At 43.5% G+C, this 26,039-nt stretch overlaps 1 protein-coding gene and 1 pseudogene across 4 annotated transcripts in view; one reads left to right on the forward strand and one right to left on the reverse strand.

Moving 5' to 3' along the window:
- Positions 1-13,904, forward strand: part of LOC106567460 (nucleolar complex protein 2 homolog) — a 60,065-nt pseudogene extending 46,161 nt beyond the window's left edge.
- A 1,361-nt stretch (positions 13,905-15,265) lies between these two features.
- Positions 15,266-26,039, reverse strand: part of LOC106567375 (sterile alpha motif domain-containing protein 11) — a 107,264-nt gene continuing 96,490 nt past the window's right edge. For 3 of the 4 annotated variants that reach the window (XM_014136541.3, XM_014136540.3, XM_014136543.3), the window contains 3 exons: positions 18,097-18,227; positions 17,540-17,650; positions 15,266-17,104 (listed from right to left, as the gene is read on the reverse strand). In XM_014136541.3, coding sequence (XP_013992016.1) covers positions 16,832-17,104; positions 17,540-17,650; positions 18,097-18,227 — 515 coding nt within the window. In that variant the 3' untranslated portion in view covers positions 15,266-16,831. The remainder of the gene's footprint in view (positions 17,105-17,539; positions 17,651-18,096; positions 18,228-26,039) is intronic. The other variant, XM_014136542.3, reaches the window with a different exon arrangement.

The raw sequence follows: 26,039 nt of genomic DNA on the forward strand, positions 1-26,039 counted from the left end.
GAAATATCAACAGTCAGAATGACAGTCATGGCCATTCTAGTAGTTATGGAATTCCGGCGCCCTGGGTGTTAACGGCGAAAGCCCATCACATTACCTCGGAGTGGGAGATGTACCGTGCAACAGACAAACCCCCTTTATGAGAGTCTCAATTGAGTGTCTAGCCCTAAACGTTAGGGAGGCAGCGTCATGGTGCATTCGTAACCAAGTGGGAAGTGGGCATTTACCACATACACCTGGGAAAATTCCACTTGGGAATCTCATCTATCATCCTGAGCATCCTGAGCATATAAGCAGTCAGAGCTAGGGATGGGGGAGAGTCAAGTGCAAGTGTTGGTTCGTATATGGTTGACGCAGCTTGTTAGCCAATCAGCATTTCTCAACGAGTTCAAATCACATGAAAGCATCCAACTGGTATTTATTACTTCACGACTGGTAAATTCCCACCTCTCACAAGGTTACAAACGCAGCATCAGAGTAGAAACTTGAGGCCCAACATAACAATCCTGTCACGACAGATAATGCCAGGAACATTGTGAATGGCATTTCATTTTCCCGCTGTACCGAAACCAAACCATGACCCCAAAACCATAATAAGTACCTAACCGTGGGTTTGGTGAACTGTTACACCCCTATTCTTATCACTTTCCTGCTAGCTAGTCAACTACGGCTAACACAGCCACCTCAAACAGTGCAACCAGAATAACAGCAAAGTAGCTGCATTTGTTTATTTAAGCTTTTTCTAGTGACATTATTTCATACATTCACCTGGCATTGAAAATGTTCTCTCTCGTCAGGACAATGTTCAGAGCAGCTAGCCAACTGCACTCTTAACACAATCACTTCAAACTGAATCTGGTAAGACAAACTAGCTGCATTTCTTTTAGTTTTACTTGTTTTTCTAGTGACATTTATTTAGTATACATCCATAAAAAGTATGCTGATTCATGATTTTAACTGGCTGAGAAAAGATTTCTGTCTCGTCCTGACATGTTAATTCTCAATGGGACAGTGGAGAATTAATTTCAATATTGAAACAATGTTGCAAATGTCAGAGAGACAGACAGCAGGTTTATACATGTCTGCACTGTTGAAAACCAAATGATAGTCTAAAAGAAAGGTGAGATGGTTACTGTTGTTACCGCATACAATAATACGATTATTGTGGATAGTCAGATTAATATAATAGTTCGATTAAAACGGTTACATTTTCCTAATAATCCAGTTTACATGGACACATTTGAAATCAGGCTACCTGATGGCACTCTGATAAATGCAAAACATCGGCAATCAAAATAAACGTTCTACAACATCGACCATGTTATTTTTTGGAAGCATATTTGATTCTGAAAACTACTTCTAAGACGGATACATTCAGTTGTTCCGAAATCGGCTCGCTCGGCTGGTGCTAGCACATGCACAGATCAAATACACAGCTGGAACGCCGATTAAGGTGTTTACATGTCCTAATAATTCGAAAGATTTCTCAGAAAACCATGTGTTTTAATCGACATATGATTACTTAGATGTTGACTCTACGCTGATTAAGATAAGCAAAGTAAGGTGTTTGCATTACTATTGCATAATCTGCCACTGCCATAATCAGTTTGATATCGAAATATTAGTGTGCATGTAAACTTACTTGATGTTTAGATGCTTTTTACAGTGAAGATCAATTTTATAAATTGCCTGGCTGAGCTGATGAGACAGTGAATGGAATAGTAAATAGCCATTCCGCTGTCATAGCGGGTTGTAACTTGTAGAATAAACAACAGCTAGAAACCCGTTTTAACACATAAATAGCTGTGATCCTTAACGTGTGTGTTTTTAGTGCGTTAAGGTGTCCCTGCTTGTAATCTCACATCAAGTTTCACACAGAATTGTGACCCCTCACATTGGTTCTTATAGGTTCTTTCACCCAACAAGTCTCTTGAATGTGACGTGAAAATAAAATGTAAACGTTTCTGAGTACAAGTACTAATTCCAGTGGTGACTGAGTTTGTTGTTGGTTCAGGATGGGCTGCTAGAACAGATGTATGACCTCATCCTGGAGTACTTCCACTCTCAGGCCTTCTCCATTGGTTTCCCAGAGCTGGCCCTGCCCAGCATCATCCAGGTAATATCACCATCATAACCTCATCTCACCTTCCCACAGGATGGACACTTGTCTGATTTTATTTTACACCTTTGCTAAATGGTCAGCTGCTAGCCTCTCTACAGCATACTCAAGGCTACAACAAACATGACTTGGTTGTACTATATATGGCGAGGAGGCCAGTTAGAAACAGTGGGAGAAAGAGGAAGAGAGATTAAGATTTTAGTGTGGTTGCGTTGAGCTTTAATGTCTCCACCAGCTTGCCATTGTTTTTACGGCCCTTGCAACTGACCACTGAGCCCACTTCCTGTCAGAGACAGCTAGTTGTGGGTGGGAGGCAAGCTCCTTTCTACGAGCTCAGCCAACCGACCAACGAAGGCAGAATCTGCCCTTGCCAAAGCAAACAGTCACTGAAGTCCTCTTCATTTGCCCTCTTCCAGAATGAATGACTGAGTTCTTCTTGTTCTCTAGTTTTTACTGTTGCTGCAGACACACACACACACTGGGCACAGAGTAACAACGACACAGTCCAGGGGGAAAAGACAAGCACCAGACTAGATGATTATTTTCAGTTTTTTTTCTCTTCCTTTTTTTTCTTCCTCCCTCCCTCTTTCTTCTTCCTCCCTTCCTGTACTCCACCGCTCCACAGCTGAAAGCCTTCCTGAAGGAATGCAAAGTGGCCAATTACTGCAGGCAGATCCGCCAGCTGCTGGAGAAGGTACAGGAGAACAGCGGCCACATCACAGCCCGGAGACAGAGGGCCGCCTCTGGAGTGGCCGACGCGACCGCTGTGGTGAGCTTGGCTGTGTTTAAGTGTGTGTGTGCCCTTCCCGCCAGCCCGTGAGCAAGTGAGCCTGTCGGTGCCAGGTCGTCTGAGCTGCTGTTCCAGTGCCCTCATTTCACCTCTTGAGCACACACACTTCCCCTCAGTCCCTCTGTCTGCTACCCCAAGTATATAGAAATGCACCTATATGAGATTCCAGCTTGAATTGGGGGTGTTTATCAGTAGTGATCTGCTGAAAAAATGTAGGCACTTACATATCGCAATGTTATACTGAACAAAAATATAAACGTAAGATGCAACAATTTCAACTTTTTTACTGAGTTACAGTTCATATAAGGAAATCAGTCAATTTAAATGAATTCATTAGGCCCTAACCTATGGATTTCACATGACTGGGCAAGGGAGCAGCCATGGGTGTGCTAGGGAGGGCATAGGTCCACCCACTTGGGTGCCAGGCCAAGCCAATTAGAATGAGTTTTTCCACACAAAAGGGCTTTATTACAGGCAAAGGAGAAATGCTCATTAACAGGGATGTAAACAAATTTGTGCACAAAATATGAGAGAAATAAGCTTTTTGTGCGTATAGAAAATTTTGTGGATCTTTTAACCATGGACCATTCACACCTGTTAATTGAAATGTATTCCAGGTGACTACCTCATGAAGCTGGTTGAGAGAATGCCAAGAGTGTGCAAAGCCTTCATCAAGGCAAAGGGTGGCTACTTTGAAGAATCTCAAATATAAAATATATTTTGATTTGTTTAACACTTTTATGGTTACATGATTCCATATGTGTTATTTCATAGTTTAATGTCTTCACTTTTATTCTACAATGTAGAAAATAGTAAAAATAAAGAAAAAACGTTGAATGAGTAGGTGTGTCCAAACTTTTCACCTGTACTGTATATCAATACTTTGTTGCAAGTTAGCTTTAGCTTGCGCTAGTCAACTGTGCCTCTGCCAAGACGCCTGTATTTTCATCCTTATAGTTTGTTCTGCATCTTCTTTTTAAATAGTGAGCCAACATGTTTTCAGCACATTTATTTCCATGACTGATCAAATCTCCTTTTCTCATGTTCTCTCTTGTCTCTCTACAGCAGACATATAGTGAGCAATATGTGTGCAATATCAAATAGCAATAAAATTGCACTACCGAATCGCGATATATATATAGAATCGAGAGAATCGCAATACATATCGTATCGGTACCTAAGTATCGTGACATTGTATCGTTGAGCTCCCTGGCAATTCACAGCCCTAGTTATCAGACATTGCGACTTTTTCAGCAGCCAAGGCTGATGCTTCTTCAATCATGTGATGGGTCATCAATGGTTGATTCTTTAGTCATGTTTGTTTCATTCCAATTAGATAACTCATTGTTTCTGAGAATAGCTTTGAAGCTGAACAAAACTATTTTAAATCACCCCGCTCCAAGAGTCCAATTATGCCAAAAGGTCATAAAACTCAGCATGCACGCGCACACAGATGTCATTTGGGGAGCACTCAAAACCACTGCCCAGAGTCCCACTCCCAGTACAACCCCTTCCCAAAACGCATGCCCACCAGTCTAGGAGAGCTCACGTTGGAAGTGCCTGTGAAGGTCTCCTCCTGCTGAGAGCATTTAACCATCATGCTCCGCCTGACCCCTAACCCCCTGACCGCTCCTTTGGCTGTGTTCGTTACACATAGACAGTGAGGAGATAAGAGGCTCACACACACACACACACACACACACACACACACACACACACACACACACACACGCACAGCGGCAGCCTCAGTGAAACCTGAGTAGGAAGCGGAGGAAGGGAGAGAAATTCTGGAGGAGACATCCCTATGTAAACACTGGCGCTGGTTGAAGGACGGCTCTGTGGTCATTAGATGTTCTTAATAGGTTTGAACCAGCCACCCCCCTACCCTTCCTCACCTTAATGAGTGAAGGTTTGCGTGTGTGTGTGCTTGCGTGTGCAGAAATGCCATTTCCTGTGTGTTCTCCTCTCTCTCATTGTATGCACTCTCCACCTGCCCCACCAAACACACACACTCCCAAGGCTGCATTGCTTTGCTCCCTCCAGTCCTGACTGAGTGCCTCGCCCCGGACTCGCGATAAATATTTAAGATTGTTTAGTAGTGAAATTAGAGGGGATGTCTCTTTGTAATTTAGCCTTGGAGAAATGTGTGTGTCTGTGTGCATGCGCGCCGGTAGAGACCAAGAGACAGACAGACAGCGTGGCACCGGGGGCAGCGCCTATCGCCACGGCTCCCAGCCCAGTGGAGCCGGTCACCATGGCATCCGTCCCCGTGCTGCACTGCAGCCAGGTAGAGGCCCGTCTTCGGCTGCCGCGGAAAGGCCATTACTCCCCTCTGGTCCCAGACACAAAAACACCCCCCACACATCACCCAGACTGAGAGTTAGCCTAAGTAATGATTACCCCCTACCCTCTCTCTACTGTACAATAGAAATACAATATTCAGAACCACACGGAGTGAGCACTAGTTATTGGATATGCCGATGAGTTGTAATTGAAGCATTGAGTGTGCCTTGTAGCATCGTGAGTGTACATTCACGCATTTTAGTATTATCTTTCAGTCTATCTGTTAGTTTTGAATATGTATTAAACATGCAACTGAAAACGGTGTTTCATTGTCCTCAGATCACATTTGAATGTGTCTGAACTGAAGCATAAATATATTTTTTCTTAGTAGGCTTATGCTTTTTTGTATATATTTTGAGACATAGGGTTTTTGCCCAATATCCCAAGTAGGTGAACTAGGTGTGAGAGAACTGTAGAAACCAAAATAATCCGATAGCGTTGTTTTGTCTGGGTTTGAAGTGTTTTCAAAAGCCCTTGCTCTTTTTCTGTTCACTTCCTATCCTCTTTGCGACGGGGACCAGCCTAATAACCGCCACTGCAAATTGTCATAAATAGGTTTATCTAACTGACGAAGGAAGCCGCGGTCTATGCAGTCTATTGGATTTGGAGGTCAGATAATCCTATTGGGCCTGATCAATACCATCCGCAAAGACCTTTAGGGGAAGGGCTGGCGTAGATCCTCCAAGTCTCCTCTTTCAGCCTCTCCGCTCTCTTTCTTTCATCTTTCTCTCTCGCTCTGTCTCTTTCCCTTTATCTCTCTTAGGCTCTGTCTTTTCTTTCTCTCCCTCACTGTCTCTCTCTTGTGATCTGTCTTTGTCTTTATCTCTGCTTTTTTCTCTCTCTCGGTTGGGGCGGTATTGGGCGATGGCTTACTGAGCTCGCTAATGAAGCAAATAATGTTTGAAATCTAGATTGCAGTGAAAATACACCAGAATACCTCAACGTTTTGATTGAATCAGATATAAGGAAAAGAATGAGCACCCTTGCACTGCCAAGACAATAATACCTCAAAACAGACACAAATGCAGAGTGGCTATGTAACAAGTGTGTTTCATGCTGTCGTGTGTGTGCAGGCAAAGTGGAGGAGGGCACCCCCCTTACCAGGTACTACAGCCAGTAGAAGAAGCTGAGGGAGAAGGAGATCCAGCTGGAGATCTCTTGGAAGGAGAGGGTAACTATCAGACGCACAACACCAATCAACAAAGTAACCGCTTTAGGGCCAAAGACAGTATTTTCAGGACATTCATTAAAATTAATTAATGACCTGATCCTATTTAATGAACTATACATATAACTTGGAAAGTTTGAGTAGATAATGCATTGTTGTCAATGGGAGATTGGGACAAAAGTTTCATGCACACATATTAGAAATGTGATTGTTTATTCGTTTTTGATGATTTTTTTTCAGTGTGGTCAGTTCTCTACAATTTCCAAGTTTTAGGAAACAAACTGAATTGTAGACCAATTAATTGACTTAAGAAACCTGTCAAAGTCGTCAATGTGGCCCCAGGTTTGTTATACATGGTCCCAAATCACCTGTATGACAAAACGTTTTCCATAACACAACATTTTGAAATGGAACTGCATATTGACGATTCCTCTCTCGATTAAGATGGAAGACTTGGAGCTTCCTGAGATCAAACACAGGAAAATTCAGCAGAGAAGGCAGTGGACAAGAAGGAGCTCAAGGATCTCTTTGAGTCTTACAGCGACTCGGATGACGATGGAGGACTCAAAGTCAAAGATAACTAATTCCATTCGCATACACACCAGGGTCCTGTTTAGAGCCGACCAAAAATATGCTTCAAATGTAAACTTTTTACATTGTGACATTAGTGACATATGAGAATGGCCATCTGTTCAGATAAGCATGATATTCCCTTATTTCATAATTTTTATTGAATATCGGTTATCTGTGAAATTATCGAGTGATACTAATATAGCCGTAAAAGGCCAATATCGTCCGCAAATATCAGTGAACTGATATAGTGGTCTGGCTCTAGTCCTGTTCATTAGTCATCAAATGGAAGGAAAACGGATCGAAGCAAGGTCCAAAGCGAGGTCTTCAGTAAGGCCATTCTACCGCCAATGTTTGTGTATGGAGATTGCATGTCCGTGTGCTCGATTTTATACACCTGTCAGCAACCGGTGTGGCTGAAATAGCTGAATCCACAAATTTGAAGGTTTACTTTTGTATATATAGTGTATCTTTGAGTTCCAGTGGAGACTCTTCATATCCTCCTTGGTGGTTCCAACAAAAAATGGTCTGGCTTATTCAAGGCAGGGCTCCAGACTATTTTGTACTGGTGGCACCAGCCCATGATTAGATCGCAACAATTTTTCCTGCGCCTTCTCGCAATAGAAAATATTTATATAATCTTATAAAGTCATTCAAATTGCTTTATTAAAAACTGTAATAGATTGAGATGGTATTGAAGAAATACGTTGTTTCATCTTTTCATGGTGTGATTCAAAATATTTTATATGCAACCTAATCCAGAGATTGTCGTGCATTTTGGGTAGACAACTATGCTATTGTTATATTTTACTGTTAAAATAGGGCTCCAGAATTTTCCGGATTTTTTTCTTCCAAATAGAGATTAATTTGCCTGCATCTTTGTGCTCCAATATCATCAGCAAATTTTATTTGGGGCTAATTCACCACCTGACATTATCTAGATCGCTAACTCTTAATATATTACCCACTGCTAGTAGCCATGTATTAATCTAACAGTTTATTTTATTTCACCTTTATTTAACCAGGTAGTCCAGTAGAGAACAAGTTCTCTACTCTAAATGTAATGTTCAAAAGGTTCTGTTGTAGCCTGCCGCCCAATGAGGCCTATGCACTCGCAATGGCCAATGTGTATTCCGCACGCTCAGTATCTCAAAGCCATACCAAATATCTTCTTTGTAAAATAGTTGCTATTGAGTTAAAAAATGTAAGTTGAGAAATAAAGTATACTGACAAAGTTGAGAACATCCTCTCCAACTGAGACAACAGGATAGGTGTGTTTCCCCCCCAATTGGATTTTAAAATGTTATACAATCAGAACACACTTTTTCTCCCTAAGCATTTTGTTTCCCCAGGAAAGGATAGAGAGAGTGGCTCGCTCAACACAGCAGCAGGCCCCAGCAAAAAGGTACAGGGCAGACAGGCAGACACTTTCATTAGAGGAATCATAAGGATACTGTTTGACCAAATCATGGTTTTAGCCTCCTAAAAAATTATGATGTTTAGAGTGAGGGGAACGAACCTGCAGCTCGCACCGATGCGACCTAATATATATTTTTTTACTCTCACAGACAAGTCAAAGAGTCGCAAAATGCAACTAAATGGTTGCAGTCTGAAGTCTTGCAGTCAAGGCATACATTGCCTGATGCTTCTCTAGCCAGTAAATGCCCTGGTAGACTCTCTTACCGGATGCTCATGCTTACACTATGCCTGTCTTGGCCACCAGGAGGCTGTATTAAGTTACATAGAGGCCATCTACAGACTGTTGGCCAGCAGCACAGGAGCACAGTCTTAACACACCCACACATACATACAAGAACACACACACACCGTGTAGTAGAGGCTATTCAGCCCTGCCTCTATGGCAAGGATACAGCTTCCTTTCCGGGATGAACATTTGGCCTCGCTCTTTTTGGAATATGACGTTACTTCCCTAATCCTGAGTCAGTAAAGCTGTATGAAAGTCGGTGTTAGTGAATCCTGTTCCCATTTCAGACTGGATCATTCTGAAGAAATGGACAAGGGGCCATAGTGTTGCTAAGCTGCTCTCTCAGCAAGACCTGAGAAACCTCTGTCCATTTTGTTGATGTCCCTACTTCTGTCTTTCTTTCTCTCTTTATCCTTAAATAAGAATTTGTTCTTAACTGACTTGCCTAGTTAAATAAAGGTTACATTTCTCTCTTCCCACTTTCTCTCACCTATATTTTTCTCTTTCTCCTTCTATTTTTCTCTCTCTCCCTATCCTCCTGTATTTCTCTCTTTCCTCTCTCTCTCTCTATCCATCTCCCTCTATCCATCTCCCTTTCTATCTTCCTATATTTATCTCCCTCCCCCTTTCTCTCTCCTTCTATATTTTTCTCTCAGCTGTCACTCCCTTCTTCCTTTAGCCTCTGTGTCTGGCCCTCTGCTCTGGGTCATCCACAGGACACGGGCATGGCAGGAGCCCTCTTTCACAGCTTTACAGTTGGATACACTCGAGGGGGGGAAAGAACCGTAGAGGTCGGAAGGAGAGAGGGAGAGAGTAGAGTGAGGGGGCGTTAGGGGATTTTTTTGCATCTGGTCCTCATTGTAGGGAGAGTCCCCGCAAAACGGCGGGCAGCTGCCGGCGAAATGCCGGCCCTCCCCTCCCTCACCCCGACGGCCCGCCCGCCCCCTCCGTCCCCTTCTCTCTCACAGGAAGCGCAGCCTTGGATCCCGGTGGGGGTTCCTAATTCAAACCAGTCCACTGGAACTGCCAGAGGTGGCCACTCCCCACTACATTCCCCTCTGCTCTCCTCCAGCTCCCAGGGCTTAACTGGCTGCCCCTGAATGTCCTCCATATGCACACAAGCATGCACAGACACACACACAAACATGCACGCAAGTCCGCGCACGCATGTTTGAGAGAATGAGAGGGGGAGAGTGTGCGGGGGAGAAGGCTGGTTTCTGTAAATGTTGGGGAATAAGTCATAGGTCGTATGGGGTCAGACAGGCATGTAGATCCCGCTGTCCCTCCCAACCCCAGTGAGGGTGTGTTTCAAGTTTGAAAGTTTACAGGTGTAAAACAGTACAGTAAAATTCTTATCTTGAGAGCTCTTTCCCAACAATACAGTGATAATAATAGTAATGTAGATAATAATGATAGAAAATGGAATAAAAAACATACAAGGATTGCGATATAAGTTGAAGAAACACGCGATATACAGGTCCATGCCAGTAACTTATTCATTGTGCAGGGTACTGGAGTGGTTGATGTGGGTTTATACATACAAAGGTACTGGTAGTAGGATATACATGTAAACAGGGCTGAAAAGTGACTAGTAGTAGGAATATATACTAATGGTAATATGCAGTATACATATAAACATGCGCAATAGTGACCAGTAGCATGATAAAGCAGTTTGTGTATGTGGGTAGGAAAAAGAGGGAGGGAAGATGGGGAGAGATTGGGTGTGTTCTCTGAAAATGATGCCACGTTTTGGGAGCTCCTGGGCAGAGGAAGTGGCCACATTGGTGTTGCCATGTGTTACCGACCAATTAGGCCCTTCTGTGGGGCTGGGGAGTCTAGGTAATAGTAGGAGAAGAGGATCATGGGAAGAAATGGTTGAGCGAGGAAGTGAAAAAGGTTCTCAAAGGAAGTGTCCACACCTCTCTCCCTTTCTCTCCCCCGGCCACCAGCATCTCATCAAACTCCACTTCAAAGTCCAGGGACCACTCTGCAGTAGCCTCTGCTACACACACACATTTTAAATACTTTATTTGAATCCACCAATCAAATTTACAAAAAAAGGATCCAAACATTTCAAAGGTCCATGTATGCATGGCACTCAAGTGTACAGAAAGCACCTCATTCTCCAAACAGCTAAGCTGCCCACGACAGCTGAAACAGAGCAGTACCTAGCCAATTGCTTTGCCCTCGTTTTTGTCAGGTCCGCAATCTGGAGGCCACGCCCTGTAAGCCTGTGTATGTGGCCGAGACTGCCAAATATCAGCATCACCAGCTTGCACCTCCACCCGAGGCTGTCCAAGCATGCCACGAGGGGCTGGTATTTAAGCAGCTTCTCTGTAAAGGCCTGCTCCATGTAGCCATCCAATGAGCAGCCCACTTCCACAATTAGCGCCTCCCCCACAACAACAATATCTGGCGTATTTGGCACACAAGAAAACACATCAACATCAAACCAGCTTCCCCTTACACAAGAATGTGTATGCATATGTGCTGTTGGTGAGACTACTTGTCTCACCTTGCTGGCTGTAAGGTCAACAAGGCACTCATTTCTAGCAATGTACAAATCCTTGTATGAACAGCAGCCATTCACAACATGGGCAAAGGACTCCATTACATTTGACTCATGTAGAATACAAATTGGGTCATGGTTTGCAGGGTACCAGAGTGCTAGATTATATTTTGTTGGTAGAACTTGCAGCCTCGCCTTAACAGTAAAGGTGAGAATGTCCTCACCAATGGCAGCATTCTGTTACATGGAACGGGAGACGGAGTGGTCAGCACAGTCCAGAGCAGTGAGATTCCCCTGCAGCCTCAGGCCAGTCCAGTGTTACAGTAGCTGGGAGACAGAGTGGTCAGCACTGTCCAGAACAGCGAGTTTCCCCTGCAGCCTCAGGCCAGTCCAGTGTTACAGTATCTGGATCTGTCTGATACAAAGGAGTGTTGTCCTGAATGTAAGATGAGATGTTCCATCATGGGTGACAGAAACCTCCAAAACAACAACAACACACACACTCACACTCATTAAAGCATAACATACACACACATATTAAAGTACAACAAACATATTTAAGCACAGCAAAACTAGCCTTCAGACAAACTCACTCACACAGACAGGACACAGGTGGCCATTTTACAGAGGAATTTGTAGCTGTCTGAAGTGATGCCTGGCTGCTATCTCTAGGCTATTTTCTATATTTAGGCTGCGAGGGAGTATAAGATGTGTGAAATTAGCTGTGGTAAACTGTAATGAGTATTTTGTGCCATGACTCTAATGTATTCTCAACTCCATCCCCATGTATGTTATAGGGACTTCAAAGGTGGTTAGATTCTACCTACCTACCTGCATGAACATACCTCTGGGCTCATATTCATAAAATGTATCAGAATAAGAGAGCTGATCTAGGATCAGGTCTCCCATGTTCATTTAAATGTATTCATTATGATCCACAATGAAAACTGATTCTAAATCCGCACTCATACTCCGAGACACTATGAATAGCACCTGGTATGGCAACTGCTCGGCCTCCGACCGCAAGGCACTACAGGGGGTAGTGCATACGGCCCAGTACATCACTGGGGCCAAGCTTCTTGCCATCCAGGACCTCTATACCAGGTGGTGTCAGAGGAAGGTCCTAAAAATTGCCAAAGAGTCATAGAGTGTTCTTTCTGCTACCTATCTATGTCCAAAAGGCTTCTTAACAGCTTCTACCACCAAGCCGTAAGACTCCTGAACAGCTAACCAAATGGCTACCTGGACTATTTTACCCCATTTTACGCTGCTGCTACTCTCTGTTGATTATCTATGCATAGTCACTTTACCTTTACCTACATGTACATATTACCTCAATTACCTCGACTAACCTATGCCCCCGCACATTGACTCAGTACCGGTACCCCCTATATATCCTTGTTACTGTTATTTTATTGTTGCTCTTTAATTATTAGCATTTTTTCTTTTTTCTTTGTATTTATTTGTTTACTTCAGTTTATTTAGTAAATACTTTCTTAACACTTATTTTTTTCTTAACTGCGTTGTTGGTTAAAGGTTTGTAAGTAAGCAATTCACTGTAAGTTCTACACCGGTTGTATTCTGCACATGTGACAAATAACATTTGATTTGAATACAGGCCCTGAAGTGTTCAAAGTGTACATTATAAGTGTATAACATTAAACCTATCTTTAAAGTTTTGTATCTGACTCTCATCCGTAAAGCCAAGTCCAAGCTAATGAGTATTACATTTTCACTGGTTCTTAAAATCCTATCTCTCCTTCCTCTTGCCAGACAAAAAGGAGGGCTCTGACGACGATGATGATCTTCTTCAAGAGCTGTCTGACCTGAGCAATGACAAGGGGGCGGAGGGAGACCAAGATGGCGCCTCAGGTTTGTGGACTGGCTTCTCTCTTACAGTATTGGACAAATATGCACTTTTCACACTACTGAGGGGTGCTAAGCCAAGTTATACTGTGCTGGCCTGGTTATGTATTCACTGTAGTTACTGGAACCGTACTAGAAAGGACAAGCTGAAAAGAAACTAGCAGCGTACGATACAAGCCAGCACAGTACGTTTTGGGTCAGCACACTAGTGTGAAAAGGGTATTGCAAGACATACAGACCCGGTCCAGAAATTACCCCTAGCCTCCTACCACTTTTGATTTGGCAGATCTGTAGGGAATATGATGGGTGTATGCAAAATGGTGATGGCTCCACCTAGCCTTCAAATTGAGCGCAGGGTTGTTTCCAACATATTGTTTACTTCTTGTCTTTTATTAGGAAACCTGCCATATTTTCTACTGAAATCAAACCCATTGTGGTCACAAATACCCACCATCACGTGTCTGCATTTTAAATCCATTGCTGCCTGATATTAGCACTCATTATTTACTTGGGAAGTATTGTAGACTGATTGTTTTCTACACATAGTCCAGTATTCCAGACATTTTTCACTCTCACTTAAAGGGACAATCAGGGATTGGTACATCCTTTTTTTTGGACTTTGGCTTTGTTGTTTGAATCCCAGATTTTCCCCATTCAAATGAATCCCTCCTTCATGAGCTTCCTTCCTCAATAGATGGTGGTAATGGTGAGGATGACGATGTAAACAGGGTTAAAGCCTCCAAGGCGCCAATGCAGCTGTCCAGTGTGGCTCTGAAAGAGTTGGCCGAGGGAGATGAGGACTTGGTGGAAAACCTAGAGCAGTCCGTCCAGGACTGAGACACACACACACACACACACACACACACACACACACACACACACACACACACACACACACACACACACACACACACACACGGTTGGGGGTGGAGAGGAGTAGAGCGTTGGCTTGTACATTTAATCATTACTGCCTTCCTGTTGGACACTTTTCTACATTTATTTTATTGGACTTATTTTGTTTTAGTTTGCTCCTTCAATGTGTACAGCACAAACATGTCCTTAAAGTTATTGTACATTGCAAACAAATATGAAATACTTCCGAGACTACTCTGTTGGTTTCTGTGTGAAATAGCCTAATGATGCAATGCTTTCTCATTTCAGTGTACAGGATTATGTAGTGTGGTGGGTTGTAAGCCAATAATTGCGTACATGAGCACCTGTGTTTCCCTGTTTGAACTTTGGTTTCCTGAGCGTTTACCAGGATGGAATTTAGCAACGGCCATTTGTTAGAAGAAAGGTATTGACTACACTGTGCTACGCTATTCTATGGTGGGCTGGACCAGGCTGTGTCGGGTAAGGGGACAGAGGGAGGCTTCAACCCGCCAGGCATGCCAGTCTTCTCTGCCGCCAGGCGTGCCAGTCTTCTCTGCCTGCCAGGCGTGCCAGTCTTCTCTGCCCAGGCGGTGAAGCAGAAACAGACTGGCCTGTTTCCCTGCCAACCAAACCCCCCGCACACTCCCTCCTCCACTCATTCCTTCTTTCCCCTCTCTCTAGATACTTGTGTAGGTCTGAATGGACTGGATAGGTATAAGCAATATGGCCGACATTCCACCTTGCCTTGCAGCAAGACATAACTGATGCTGTGAACTTTCTTGACTAAAGCTCTCCTCTTTATGCAGTGTTTGCAGTGTTATCTTTAAGACGTTTTAAAGGGTGTGTGCATTCAGTACTTGTACATGATGGCAACCAGTTAAGTAGAGCTGAAGACCAAGCCAATGAAAGCCCAGGAGTGGCCCATAGGGGATAGATGTGTTTGACAGCTTCAGTGGAAACTCTGTTTTCTTTGAAGGCTAAAGGTGGGTGTGTGCACTCGCGTGTGCACTTCTCTTTGTGTGCACGTATGTATGTAGGCGGAAGGGTCAGGTTTATCCCCACAGGCAGGGAGGCCTTGGCCTGCGGCTGAACCTCACACTGACAGCTGGTGTTGACCTGAACCATGCCCCAGGGGTCCACTCCCCTGCAAACACACACACACAACGACAGGGAAGAGCACACACACAGGGAAAAGCAGGGGATCAGATACTATCAGAATTTCACTGCTCCAGCAATACAAAGCAAGCACACACCATCTAGCAGTCAGAGAAAACACACTAGAAAAGGTATTCACTGATAAGTGAGGTGTAGAAAAAAGCAGTCGATAGTTTCTGTAGGATTTATTTTACCAAGTGGCGAATACAAAAATAGGATCAAGACAAAACAGTGATGGGAAATCTAGACCATTTTAATTCATTGCTTACACATAGTTAAAAAAAATCCTTAACAAATTCAAAGATTTGCATTTAGCGCTTTGTGCCTTTTCCCTGCAATCAAGGGAAAACAAAGTAAATGTTCTTTGGAATCCATTGTGAGGACTAAGTATTATACATATCTGTTCATCTAACTACAGCAAAAGTCCTATAAATATTATTTCCTAATTTATATTGCTGAAGTAGCATTTCATTATGGGGCTTCTTTTAATATAAAACATTTGAAGAAAGAAAACTGCAAAAAAAAAGGTTGGAACAAAAGTACCACCAAAAGTTAGCAAGTCACATTTTGTTCAGTCATAAAGATTTTTCCCCATGCAACTACATTTAATTAGATTTTTTTTTTTTGTAAAAGTACCATGTATGTAACCTACAGGATATTTTCAGCTTAAGCATGATTCTGTACAATTCGGCATGTTTGTATATCCCACAGTAGTTAACACGATTATGCAATAACATTAGCCCTATGAGCCGAAGCCACCGTTTCGTCACTGTCCTGTATCAGTAACATTTGAGTGTGTCAGAGAAAGAACTCTGCCTATAGGCCGATGGCTTATGGGCACAACTGTGTACCTAGAACACCTTGTATAAAGATTCCCCCTTGTTTCACCTTACAAGGAGTCTCCCTTGTCTTTTAAAGACAGTCATATGAGGTACTGGGCCCACTGGGATCTTTTATGTACCCCACCTCTACCTAAGACTAGCCATTTTGCCCACAAAGCAACCAAAAAAAAAACACCGGAAACAAACATGGAATATCGTTCCTTATTTCACACATCTTTGGTTTTGGACTGTGGAATGCATAGTTGCAATAATGAAGGTTTTTTGGAGTCCCTTTCAGTGTATGCTTTCACTCCAGCCTCCAGAATTCTCAGTTCCTCTGAGCTGTTTGGGCTCCTTAGACTGGAAGTGAGAAGAAAGGAGGGGAGGAAAAGAGCGAGAGAAAAGATGGAAGAGGCATCTCTCTTTTAAGTGCTGGGTGCCGCCGAGTATGCTGGGGAGCAGACAGAGAGAGAGAGGGGCTTCCTTCTTCAGCCCAGGAAGAAAGAGTTTCCGGTAGCGTCTGTCTGACTCAGAAGAATGTCGTAGTTCTGGGGCTTTGCTCTTTCTTTGGCAAGCTGTCTAAGACCAGCTGTCTGCTCTCTCTCTCGCTCTCTTTCTCCCTCTGTCGCTTCATCACATCTCTCCCTCCAGCTCACTGTTACGTCTTTGGATTCTGCTCGGCTACAACCACAGTGGAACTTGAAGTTGATTGGGCTGCTTTGATTAGTCCCTTTAGTTCATTTTTATTTTATTCCCTTTTATATTTATATTTTTTTGACAGTTTATTCCCCAAACCCAAAGGGAGATGTATGCCCAAAAGGGGAGGAAGGGGGTCAATTCAATGTCTGTTACAAGAGCTTTCTCTGTACCCATCTCCCTCCCTTCCTGTGCCTTCCCTGTGCAGCCAGTTGGGTCCTACGAGGGGGTCTTGGCCGCCTCGTAGCCCCCCGACACAGAGCCGTTGGCGTTCTCCTGCTTGGGGGAGGAGTGACAGGGGGGCGGGGGGGCGCTGTAGGGGGAAGAGCTGCTGCTGGCGGCGGAGAGGGGCCGCAGTGGGAGCGGCGCCAGGGGGGTGTCGGACGGCAGGAGGTCCCTGTCCGGGGGGCGCAGGGCAGATGGCGGGAGCGCCAGCGGGAGCGCCAGCGGGAAGCTGGTCATGTAGAAGATTCTGCCAACACGCCGTGCCACCTGAGGAGAGAGAGAGAGAACGCCACATGTCGAGGTTAAAGCTGCTCAGCTCACAGTCTACATCCCAAATGGGCCCTGTCAAAAGTAGTGCACTATGTTGGGAATAGGGTGCAATTTAGGACGCACATCATGTCCTAGTGTTCTACTGTACCACCAGCCTGAGAGAGAGGAGAGGGTTAAGGGCTACGGTACGGTATGCCTGACAATCTGTGCACCGACAACGGGCCGCACGTTTAGACGCTACACTATCTATCTGCTTTGGCTAACTACGATACACTACTAGCTTCCATCACTCACAAACACACTCACACAAACACTTGAGGTTTACTCACACAAGAACAGTCTACTCATACAGCAAAAATAGGAACTTTGAGGCTGCACACACACACTCCTGAGGTGATGGTCCTGAGTGTGTGGCCAGTCAGTGGTGTGTACCTGAGAGCGTATCTTAAGCGCGGGGCCCAGCTTCAGTCCCATGATGTTGAGCAGGTGCTCCTCTGTGAGCAGCGGGAGGGTCTCTCCGTCGATGGCCTGCTCCCGAAACACCTTCAGGAGAGACACAGCCACTTCAGCCAGAGCTGAGACAGACACACACACACACTCATAAACATGCACAAACCCATGCATACACGCTCACACAGAGCATACACTCACACAGAGCTTGCATACACACTCACACCATTCTCAATCTTCCAACAGTGTGTGTGTGTATAACATTAAGGGGACTGTGGTGCTGTGAGAGATAACAGTGGTCTTACAGCTATAGAATCAACTAGAAACCAACTCTACTCTACTAATAGTAGAACTTCTGATTGAGGTGACAATATTAGATACTCTGGTCCTAAAGCCTTACTCTGCCCTACTCTGCTCTTCCACCAGCCCGACCCTGTTCCCTCTCTCTCTCTCTCCCCTCTCTCTCTCTCTCTCTCTCTCTCTCTCTCTGGTTGAAAGGGTGGATAAACCAGACCCTGCCATCCTGCCCTGGTCCTTACCTGGTTGTACTCGGCACAGCCGGCCAGGCCGCCCACGAAGCCACACACCTCCTCCACACTCCACTTTCTGATGTCCTCCACTGGGGGCGCCGCTGAGTCCTCGCCGTCCATGAACATACCTCCCATACCACCTATGAGAGGAGAGAGGGTAGAGGGATGTTGTAAATGACTAAGTCATATTCATTAGGGCACTTTTTTATTTTTTTTACAGTGGACGAAAATGTGTGTTTCTTATTGGGCAAGTTCAGGTCATTCTCTCCCTGTTTCAGTCCATTTTCTCCTATTTGGTGCCTGATGAATACGACCCAGGACAGACCTTGACCAGCAGCTAGCATACACCCATTTCTCCATTTAATTTCTCGATCTCATTGTCCAAATCATGCAATTCTCTTTCACACACACACTTTTTCTCTCGAACTGTTGTTTTGTCCTCGCGGTTGTTTTGCAATTGTGTAAATGGACATTATATTTAATTGCTTTGAAAAATGTTTGCATTTAATAATATTTCATTTCACGTTTAAAAGTATACTTGATCCATGTTTGCTAATTCTCACTGTTGTTGTTCCTAACTACTCCCTCTCTCTTTTCTCCCCCCCCCCCCACCTCTTCTTCCACATGGTTGTGGTGATAACCCTGTGTGTAGAGGGGTCAGGGGGGGTCAGTGGCAGGGCCCCTTCCAGGGGGAGGTCTCCACGCTGCAGACACAGAAAGAGTACCGCTAATGTCTTTCATATGCCTGCCCAGGGGGTGTGTGTGTGTGTGTGTGTGTGTGTGTGTGTGTGTGTGTGTGTGTGTGTGTGTGTGTGTGTGTGTGTGTGTGTGTGTGTGTGTGTGTGTGTGTGTGTGTGTGTGTGTGCGTGTGTGTGTGCACATGCGTGCATAGGTGCGTGTTGGCTCCCACTGTGAAACTGGCTGTTTTGCCTCTGCTTTCCTAAGCAGTTTCTGTCTATGTTTTCAAACGTTCAAATCTCTCTCTATTTAATAACAGTCATTAGACACAGACAACTCAAACCAGGTTTCTAATTAACCCAAACAGAGTTGCTCTAATATGAAGGTTTGATTCTGTGTGTATTTGCGAGTTTAAGCTAGGGTGAATTCAAATGTCCTCCGGAGATTCAATGATTCCAAACCTCTTGGTGTAACAGTTAAGCGTTGTCTTGACATTCGCTGGATTCGGATTCACGGCCAGTTCAGGACTACCCCCTACATTAGTGTCAGAAGTGGGATGGAGCCTGATGCCATCCGAGAGGCGTGGACACGTGAACGACATGGTATAGAGAAGTGTGGGGATACACCCTACCGAAGGACGGGGGTAGTGTAGCGACTTTAACCCAACACCTAGCGAGCTTGTCAAGAGTTTCAGGTGTTGGCTTGACAGTCGCTGGACCCAGGTGCAAGCACCGGTCGATGCTACCCCCCGAATTCGCTACAATATACTTTCATAGTTGGTTTCATTAGCTAGGTTTCCATCCAGTTTGCTATATATTTCCATGCTAGTTTTCTAAAATCTGCTTTAAAAAAATTCACATTTTCCCACCAAAGGTGTGTTTCTATCCAACTGACTTGTTCCAGATTAAAAAATCTATGCGTCATAACGTAATGCACATAAAAAGCAATTAGTCGTGTAACTTTTAATTTACCGAAAAACAAAAACAAAAGTTTGATGTGTTTCCATTCTATTTTTATATCTTTCTATGTTTTTGGCACAAAAAAAGTCTGCAATAAACAGCAAATGTTTCCATTCAGGTCTTGGCACTTTCACTCTGGCCAACAGCTCGCAGATACAGTTTGGAGGGTACATGATGAGGTTATGGATAAGAGCAAGATCATTTGTCAATTGGCAGCCAAGCACCGATCATCATGTCACCACCTTACAAATGAAGACCCTCACTAGTTATTGGAAAGGTGCATCAAGCTCATCACCGTGCACTTTTACCACCGTGTGAAGTTCATCATAAGTTATTTCATCTGTAGCTTAGTAAACTGAATGTTTTTCCAAGTCGCAGTGGGAGGACTACACAACATAGCATTGCTTGACTGCAAGTTTACCTTGACATGATGGTTTTGTTATCAATATTTGCACATAACTTTTTCGCCCGAATTGTCATAATCTATTTCACCCACAAAATAATTATCCCACCTTCTATAGCGTATTTTGTTTTGTTGACATTTGGAATGTTTACCGACAAATTTGCTGTTTCCAATAGGCCTGCCTGTTGTGATATTTTCTATCCAACATGTACAGTCGTGGCCAAAAGATTTGAGAATGACACAAATATTGATTTTCACAAAGTCTGCTGCCTCAGTTTGTATGATGGCAATTTGCATATACTCCAGAATGCTATGAAGTGTGATCAGATTAATTGCAATTATTTGCAAAGTCCCTCTTTGCCATGCAAATGAACTGAATCCCCAAAAAACATTTCCACTGCATTTCAGCCCTGCCACAAAAGGAACAGCTGACATCATGTCAGTGATTCTCTCGTTAACACAGGTGTGAGTGTTGACGAGGACAAGGCTGGAGATCACTCTGTCGTGCTGATTGAGTTCGAATAACAGACTGGAAGCTTCAAAAGGAGGGTGATGCTTGGAATCATTGTTCTTCCTCTGTCAACCATGGTTACCTGCAAGGAAACATGTGCCGTCATCATTGCTTTGCACAAAAAGGGCTTCACAGGCAAGGATATTGCTGCCAGTAAGATTGCACCTAAATCAACCATTTATCGGATCATCAAGAACTTCAAGGAGAGCAGTTCAATTGTTGTGAAGAAGGCTTCATGGCGCCCAAGAAAATCCAGCAAGCTCCAGGACCGTCTCCTAAAGTTGATTCAGCTGCGGGATCGGGGCATCACCAGTACAGAGCTTGCTCAGGAATGGCAGCAGGCAGGTGTGAGTGCATCTGCACGCACAGTGAGGCGAAGACTTTTGGAGGATAGCCTGGTGTCAAGAAGGGTAGCAAAGAAGCCACGTCTCTCCAGTAAAAACATCAGGGACAGACTGATATTCTGCAAAAGGTACAGGGATTGCACTGCTGAAGACTGGGGTAAAGACATTTTCTCTGATGAATCCCCATTCCGATTGTTTGGGGCATCCGGAAAAAAGCTTGTCCGGAGAAGACAAGGTGAGCACTAACATCAGTCCTGTGTCATGCCAACAGTAAAGCATCCTGAGACCATTCATGTGTGGGTGTTGCTTCTCAGCCAAGGGAGTGGGCTCACTCACAATGTTGCCTAAGAACACAGCCATGAATAAAGAATGGTGTCAACATCCCCCGAGAGCAACTTCTCCCAACCATCCAGGAACAGTTTGGTGACGAACAATGCTTTTTCCAGCATGATGGAGCACCTTGCCATAAGGCAAAAGTGATAACTAAGTGGCTCGGGGAACAAAACATTGATATTTTGGGTCCATGGCCAGGAAACTCCCCAGACCTTAATCCCATTGAGAACTTGTGGTCAATCCTCAAGAGGCGGGTGGTCAAACAAAACCCCCACAAATTCTGACAAACTCCAAGCATTGATTATGCAAGAATGGGCTGCCATCAGTCAGGATGTGGCCCAGAAGTTAATTGACAGCATGCCAGGGCGGATTGCAGAGGTCTTGAAAAAGAAGGGTCAACACTGGAAATATTGACTCTCTGCATCAACTTCATGTAATTGTCAATAAAAGCCTTTGACACTTATGAAATGCTTGTAATTAATTATACTTCAGTACTCCATAGTAACATCTGACAAAAATATCTAAAGACACTGAAGCAGCAAACTTTGTGGAAATGAATATTTGTGTCATTCTCAAAACTTGGCCACGACTGTACATTACTGTACATTCCTCGCATAAAAAGGTTGGATGGAAACATGGTTACTGACTCTACCCTTTAACTCCCCTTAATTTACAAATTTTTAGCTACAACGTCTGACTCTGTTGGAGAGGAGGTGTAGAACCACTGATCTACCTCAAAGTGAGGTGTCGAATCAGTGATCTACAAGTAGTATTCCCTGACAAATAATAGGTTTTGTGCGATTAAGATTCACAGGCCATCCACCCGGCAAACATGCGCACACAACCAGGCATTGATTGATTGATTGGAGACAGCTTGTGTCAGTTAAAGAAAATGTCATAAGATTTTCTACCTGCTGCAACAATAGTGGATAACGATGGAAATACCGGTAAAAGCATATTGCCTCAAAAAGTGCACCAAAACACATGGTACTACCCATGAGTCCTGGGGTGTGTTCAGTACGACAGAACGGTGTTCAATGTTTAATTAAACAGAAACGGTACTGTACTGAACGACCAGTTGAAAAAGAACGTGGTTATGGTGGCCTAGATGGCGATTGTGTATGGTGTGCAGCACAAGTTTTGAGATTTTAAATGGTCACACCCATATTGATCAGGCCACACTCACCAAACATGAACAAACATACCTCAGAGGCTGTTGAAGAATGCACCGTTTTGGGGAAATGTGTCGTTCAATACAAACCGACACGCAATTTAGCAAATGTTGAACTGAACTGAACGCACCCCTGCCTTTATGGGCTCCCGAGTGGTGCAGTGGTCTAAGGCACTGCGTCTTAGTGCAAGTGTAGTCACTACAGTCCCAGGTTCAAATCCAGGCTGTATCACATCTGGGCAGTGCACAATTGGCCCAGCATCGTCCGGGTTTGGCTGGGGTAGGCCTTAATTGTAAATAAGAACTTGTTCTTGACTAGTTAAATAAATAACTAATTGCGCTGTAACAATATTATATAATGAGATTCCCACTTCTCTATTTACAATGTGAATACTCGCAGGTTAGTGTTTTTCGTCATTAAAATCTGATTTTAAACATAACCCTAAACTTAACTGTAACCTCACAGCCAACCCTAATACCTAACCTTAAATGAAGAAAAAAATAATGAATTTGTACAATATAGTCAATTCTGACTTTGCAGCTGGCCTAAGGGGACATTTCTCAGTTCTGCCTCCAGGACAAGACTCATGACAATAAACACCAACCTGCTGGATATTCTGTCAAGTACTGTACAACACCACAGAGAGCAGAGGAATGCCATCAATGCATTGACTCTAACTCTAGACAGTAACTCAATGTGACTGAAGCTAATGATGAACCAGGATCTATCAATCATACAAGGCCAGACAAATTTAAAAACCACACCCACCAATTGGGAAAAGCAAAATAGGCTACATTTACTGGAAAGTGATTACTTCTGAACAAATGTAGAAAAAAAGTGATGTCATTTGGTCTGTTGTTTGAAAGATTACTAAGATTGTATTTACAGTTGAAGTCGGAAGTTTACATACACCTTAGCCAAATACATTCAAACTCAGTTTTTCACAATTCCTAACATTTAATCCTAATAAACATGTCCTGTCTTAGGTCAGTTAGGATCACCACTTTATTTTAAGAATGTGAAATGTCAGAATAATAGTAGAGAGAATGATTTATTTCAGCTTTTATTTCTTTCATCACATTCCCAGCGGGTCAGAAGTTTACATGAACTTAATTAGTATTTGGTAGCATTGCCTTTAAATTGTTTAACTTGGGCCAAATGTTTCGGGTAGCCTTCCACAAGCGTCCCACAATAAGTTAGGTGAATTTTGGCCCATTTCTCCTGACAGAGCTTGTGTAACTGAGTCAGGTTTGTAGGCCTCCTTGCTCGCACACGCTTTTTCAGTTCTGCTCACAAATTGTTTATAGGATTGAGGTCAGGGCTTTGTGATGGCCTCTCCAATACCTTGACTTTGTTGTCCTTAAGCCATTTTGCCACAACTTTGTAAGTATGCTTTGGGTAAATGTCCATTTGGAAGACCCATTTGTGACCAACCTTTAACTTCCTGACTGATGTCTTGAGATGTTTCTTCAATATATCCACATAATTTCCTTTACTCATGATGCCATCTATTTTGTGAAGTGCACCAGTCCCTCCTGCAGCAAAGCACCTCCACAACATGATGCTGCCACCCCCGTGCTTCATGGTTGGGATGGCGTTCTTCGGCTTGCGAGCATCCCCCTTTTTCCTCCAAACATAATGATGGTCATTATGGCCAAGCAGTTCTATTTTTGTTTCATCAGACCAGAGGACATTTCTCCAAAAAGTATGATCTTTGTCCCCATTGGCAGTTGCAAACATAGTCTGGCTTTTTTATGGCGGTTTTGGAGCAGTGTCTTCTTCCTTGTTGAGCGGTCTTTCAGGTTATGTCGATATAGGACTAGTTTTACTGTGGATATAGATACCTTTGAATCTGTTTCCTCCAGCATCTTCACAAGGTCCTTTGCTTTCGTTCTGGGTTTGATTTGCACTTTTCGCACCAAAGTACATTCATCTCTAGGAGACAGAATGCGTCTCCTTCCTGAGCGGTATGACGGCTATGTGGTCCCATGGTGTTTATACTTGCATACTATTGTTTGTACAGATAAACATGGTACCTTCAGGCATTTGGAAATTGCTCCCAAGGATGAACCAGACTTGTGGAGGTCTACAATTTGTTTTCTGAGGTCTTGGCTGATTTCTTTTGATTTTTCCATGATGTCAAGCAAAGAGGGACTGAGTTTGAAGGTAGGCCTTGAAATACAACCACAGGTACACCTCCAATTGACACAAATTATGTCAATTAGCCTATTAGCAGCTTCTAAAGCCATGACATCATTTTCTGGAATTTTCCAAGCTGTTTAAAGGCACAGTCAACTTAGTATATGTACATTTCTGACCCACTGGAATTGTGATACAGTGAATTATAAGTGAAATAATCTGTCTGTAAACAATAGTTGGAAAAATGACTTGTGTCATGCACAAAGTAGATTGCCTAACTGACTTGCCAAAACTATAGTTTGTTACCCTGTTGGGGATAGGGGGCAGTATTTGCACGGCCGGATAAAAAACGTACCCGATTTAATCTGGTTACTACTCCTGCCCAGAAACTAGAATATGCATATAATTATTGGCTTTGGATAGAAAACACCCTAACGTTTCTAAAACTGTTTGAATGGTGTCTGTGAGTATAACAGAACTCATATGGCAAGCAAAAACCTGAGAAGATTCTGAACAGGAAGTGGCCTGTCTGACCATTCCTTGAGCTTCTTGACTCTGTTTATTGAAGACTGAGGATCTTTGCTGTAACGTGACACTTCCTACGGCTCCCATAGGCTCTCAGAAGGCGGGAAAAAGCTGAATGATGTAATTCCAGCCCCAGGCTGAAACACATTAGCGCTTTTGGCAAGTGCTCTATCAGAGGACAATGGGCTTAGGCGCGTGCACGAGTCGACCCCATGTTTTTATTTTCTATCGTCTTTGGACCTAAACACAGATTCCCGGTCGGAATATTATCGCTTTTTTACAAGAAAAATGGCATAAAAATGGATTTTAAACAGCGGTTGACATGCTTCGAAGTACGGTAATGGAATATTTAGAATTTTTTTGTCACAAAATGCGTCGTTCGTATAACTCTTATTTACCCTTTCGGATAGTGTCTTAAACGCACGAACAAAACGCCGCTATTTGGATATAACTATGGATTATTTGGGACCAAACCAACATTTGTTATTGAAGTAGAAGTCCTGGGAGTGCATTCTGACGAAGAACACCAAAGGTAATAACATTTTTCTTATAGTAAATCTGACTTTGGTGAGTGCTAAACTTGCTGGGTGTCTAAATAGCTAGCCCTGTGATGCCGGGCTATCTACTTAGAATATTGCAAAATGTGCTTTCACCGAAAAGCTATTTTAAAATCGGACATATCGAGTGCATAGAGGAGTTCTGTATCTATAATTCTTAAAATAATTGTTATGCTTTTTGTGAACGTTTATCGTGAGTAATTTAGTAAATGTTTAGTAAATTCACCGGAAGTATGCTAGTTCTGAACGTCACATGCTAATGTAAAAAGCTGGTTTTTGATATAAATATGAACTTGATTGAACAAAACATGCATGTATTGTATAACATAAT

The sequence above is a fragment of the Salmo salar genome, chromosome 13, assembly GCF_965601325.2.
Source record: "Salmo salar chromosome 13, fSalSal1, whole genome shotgun sequence".
NCBI lineage: Eukaryota > Metazoa > Chordata > Actinopteri > Salmoniformes > Salmonidae > Salmo > Salmo salar.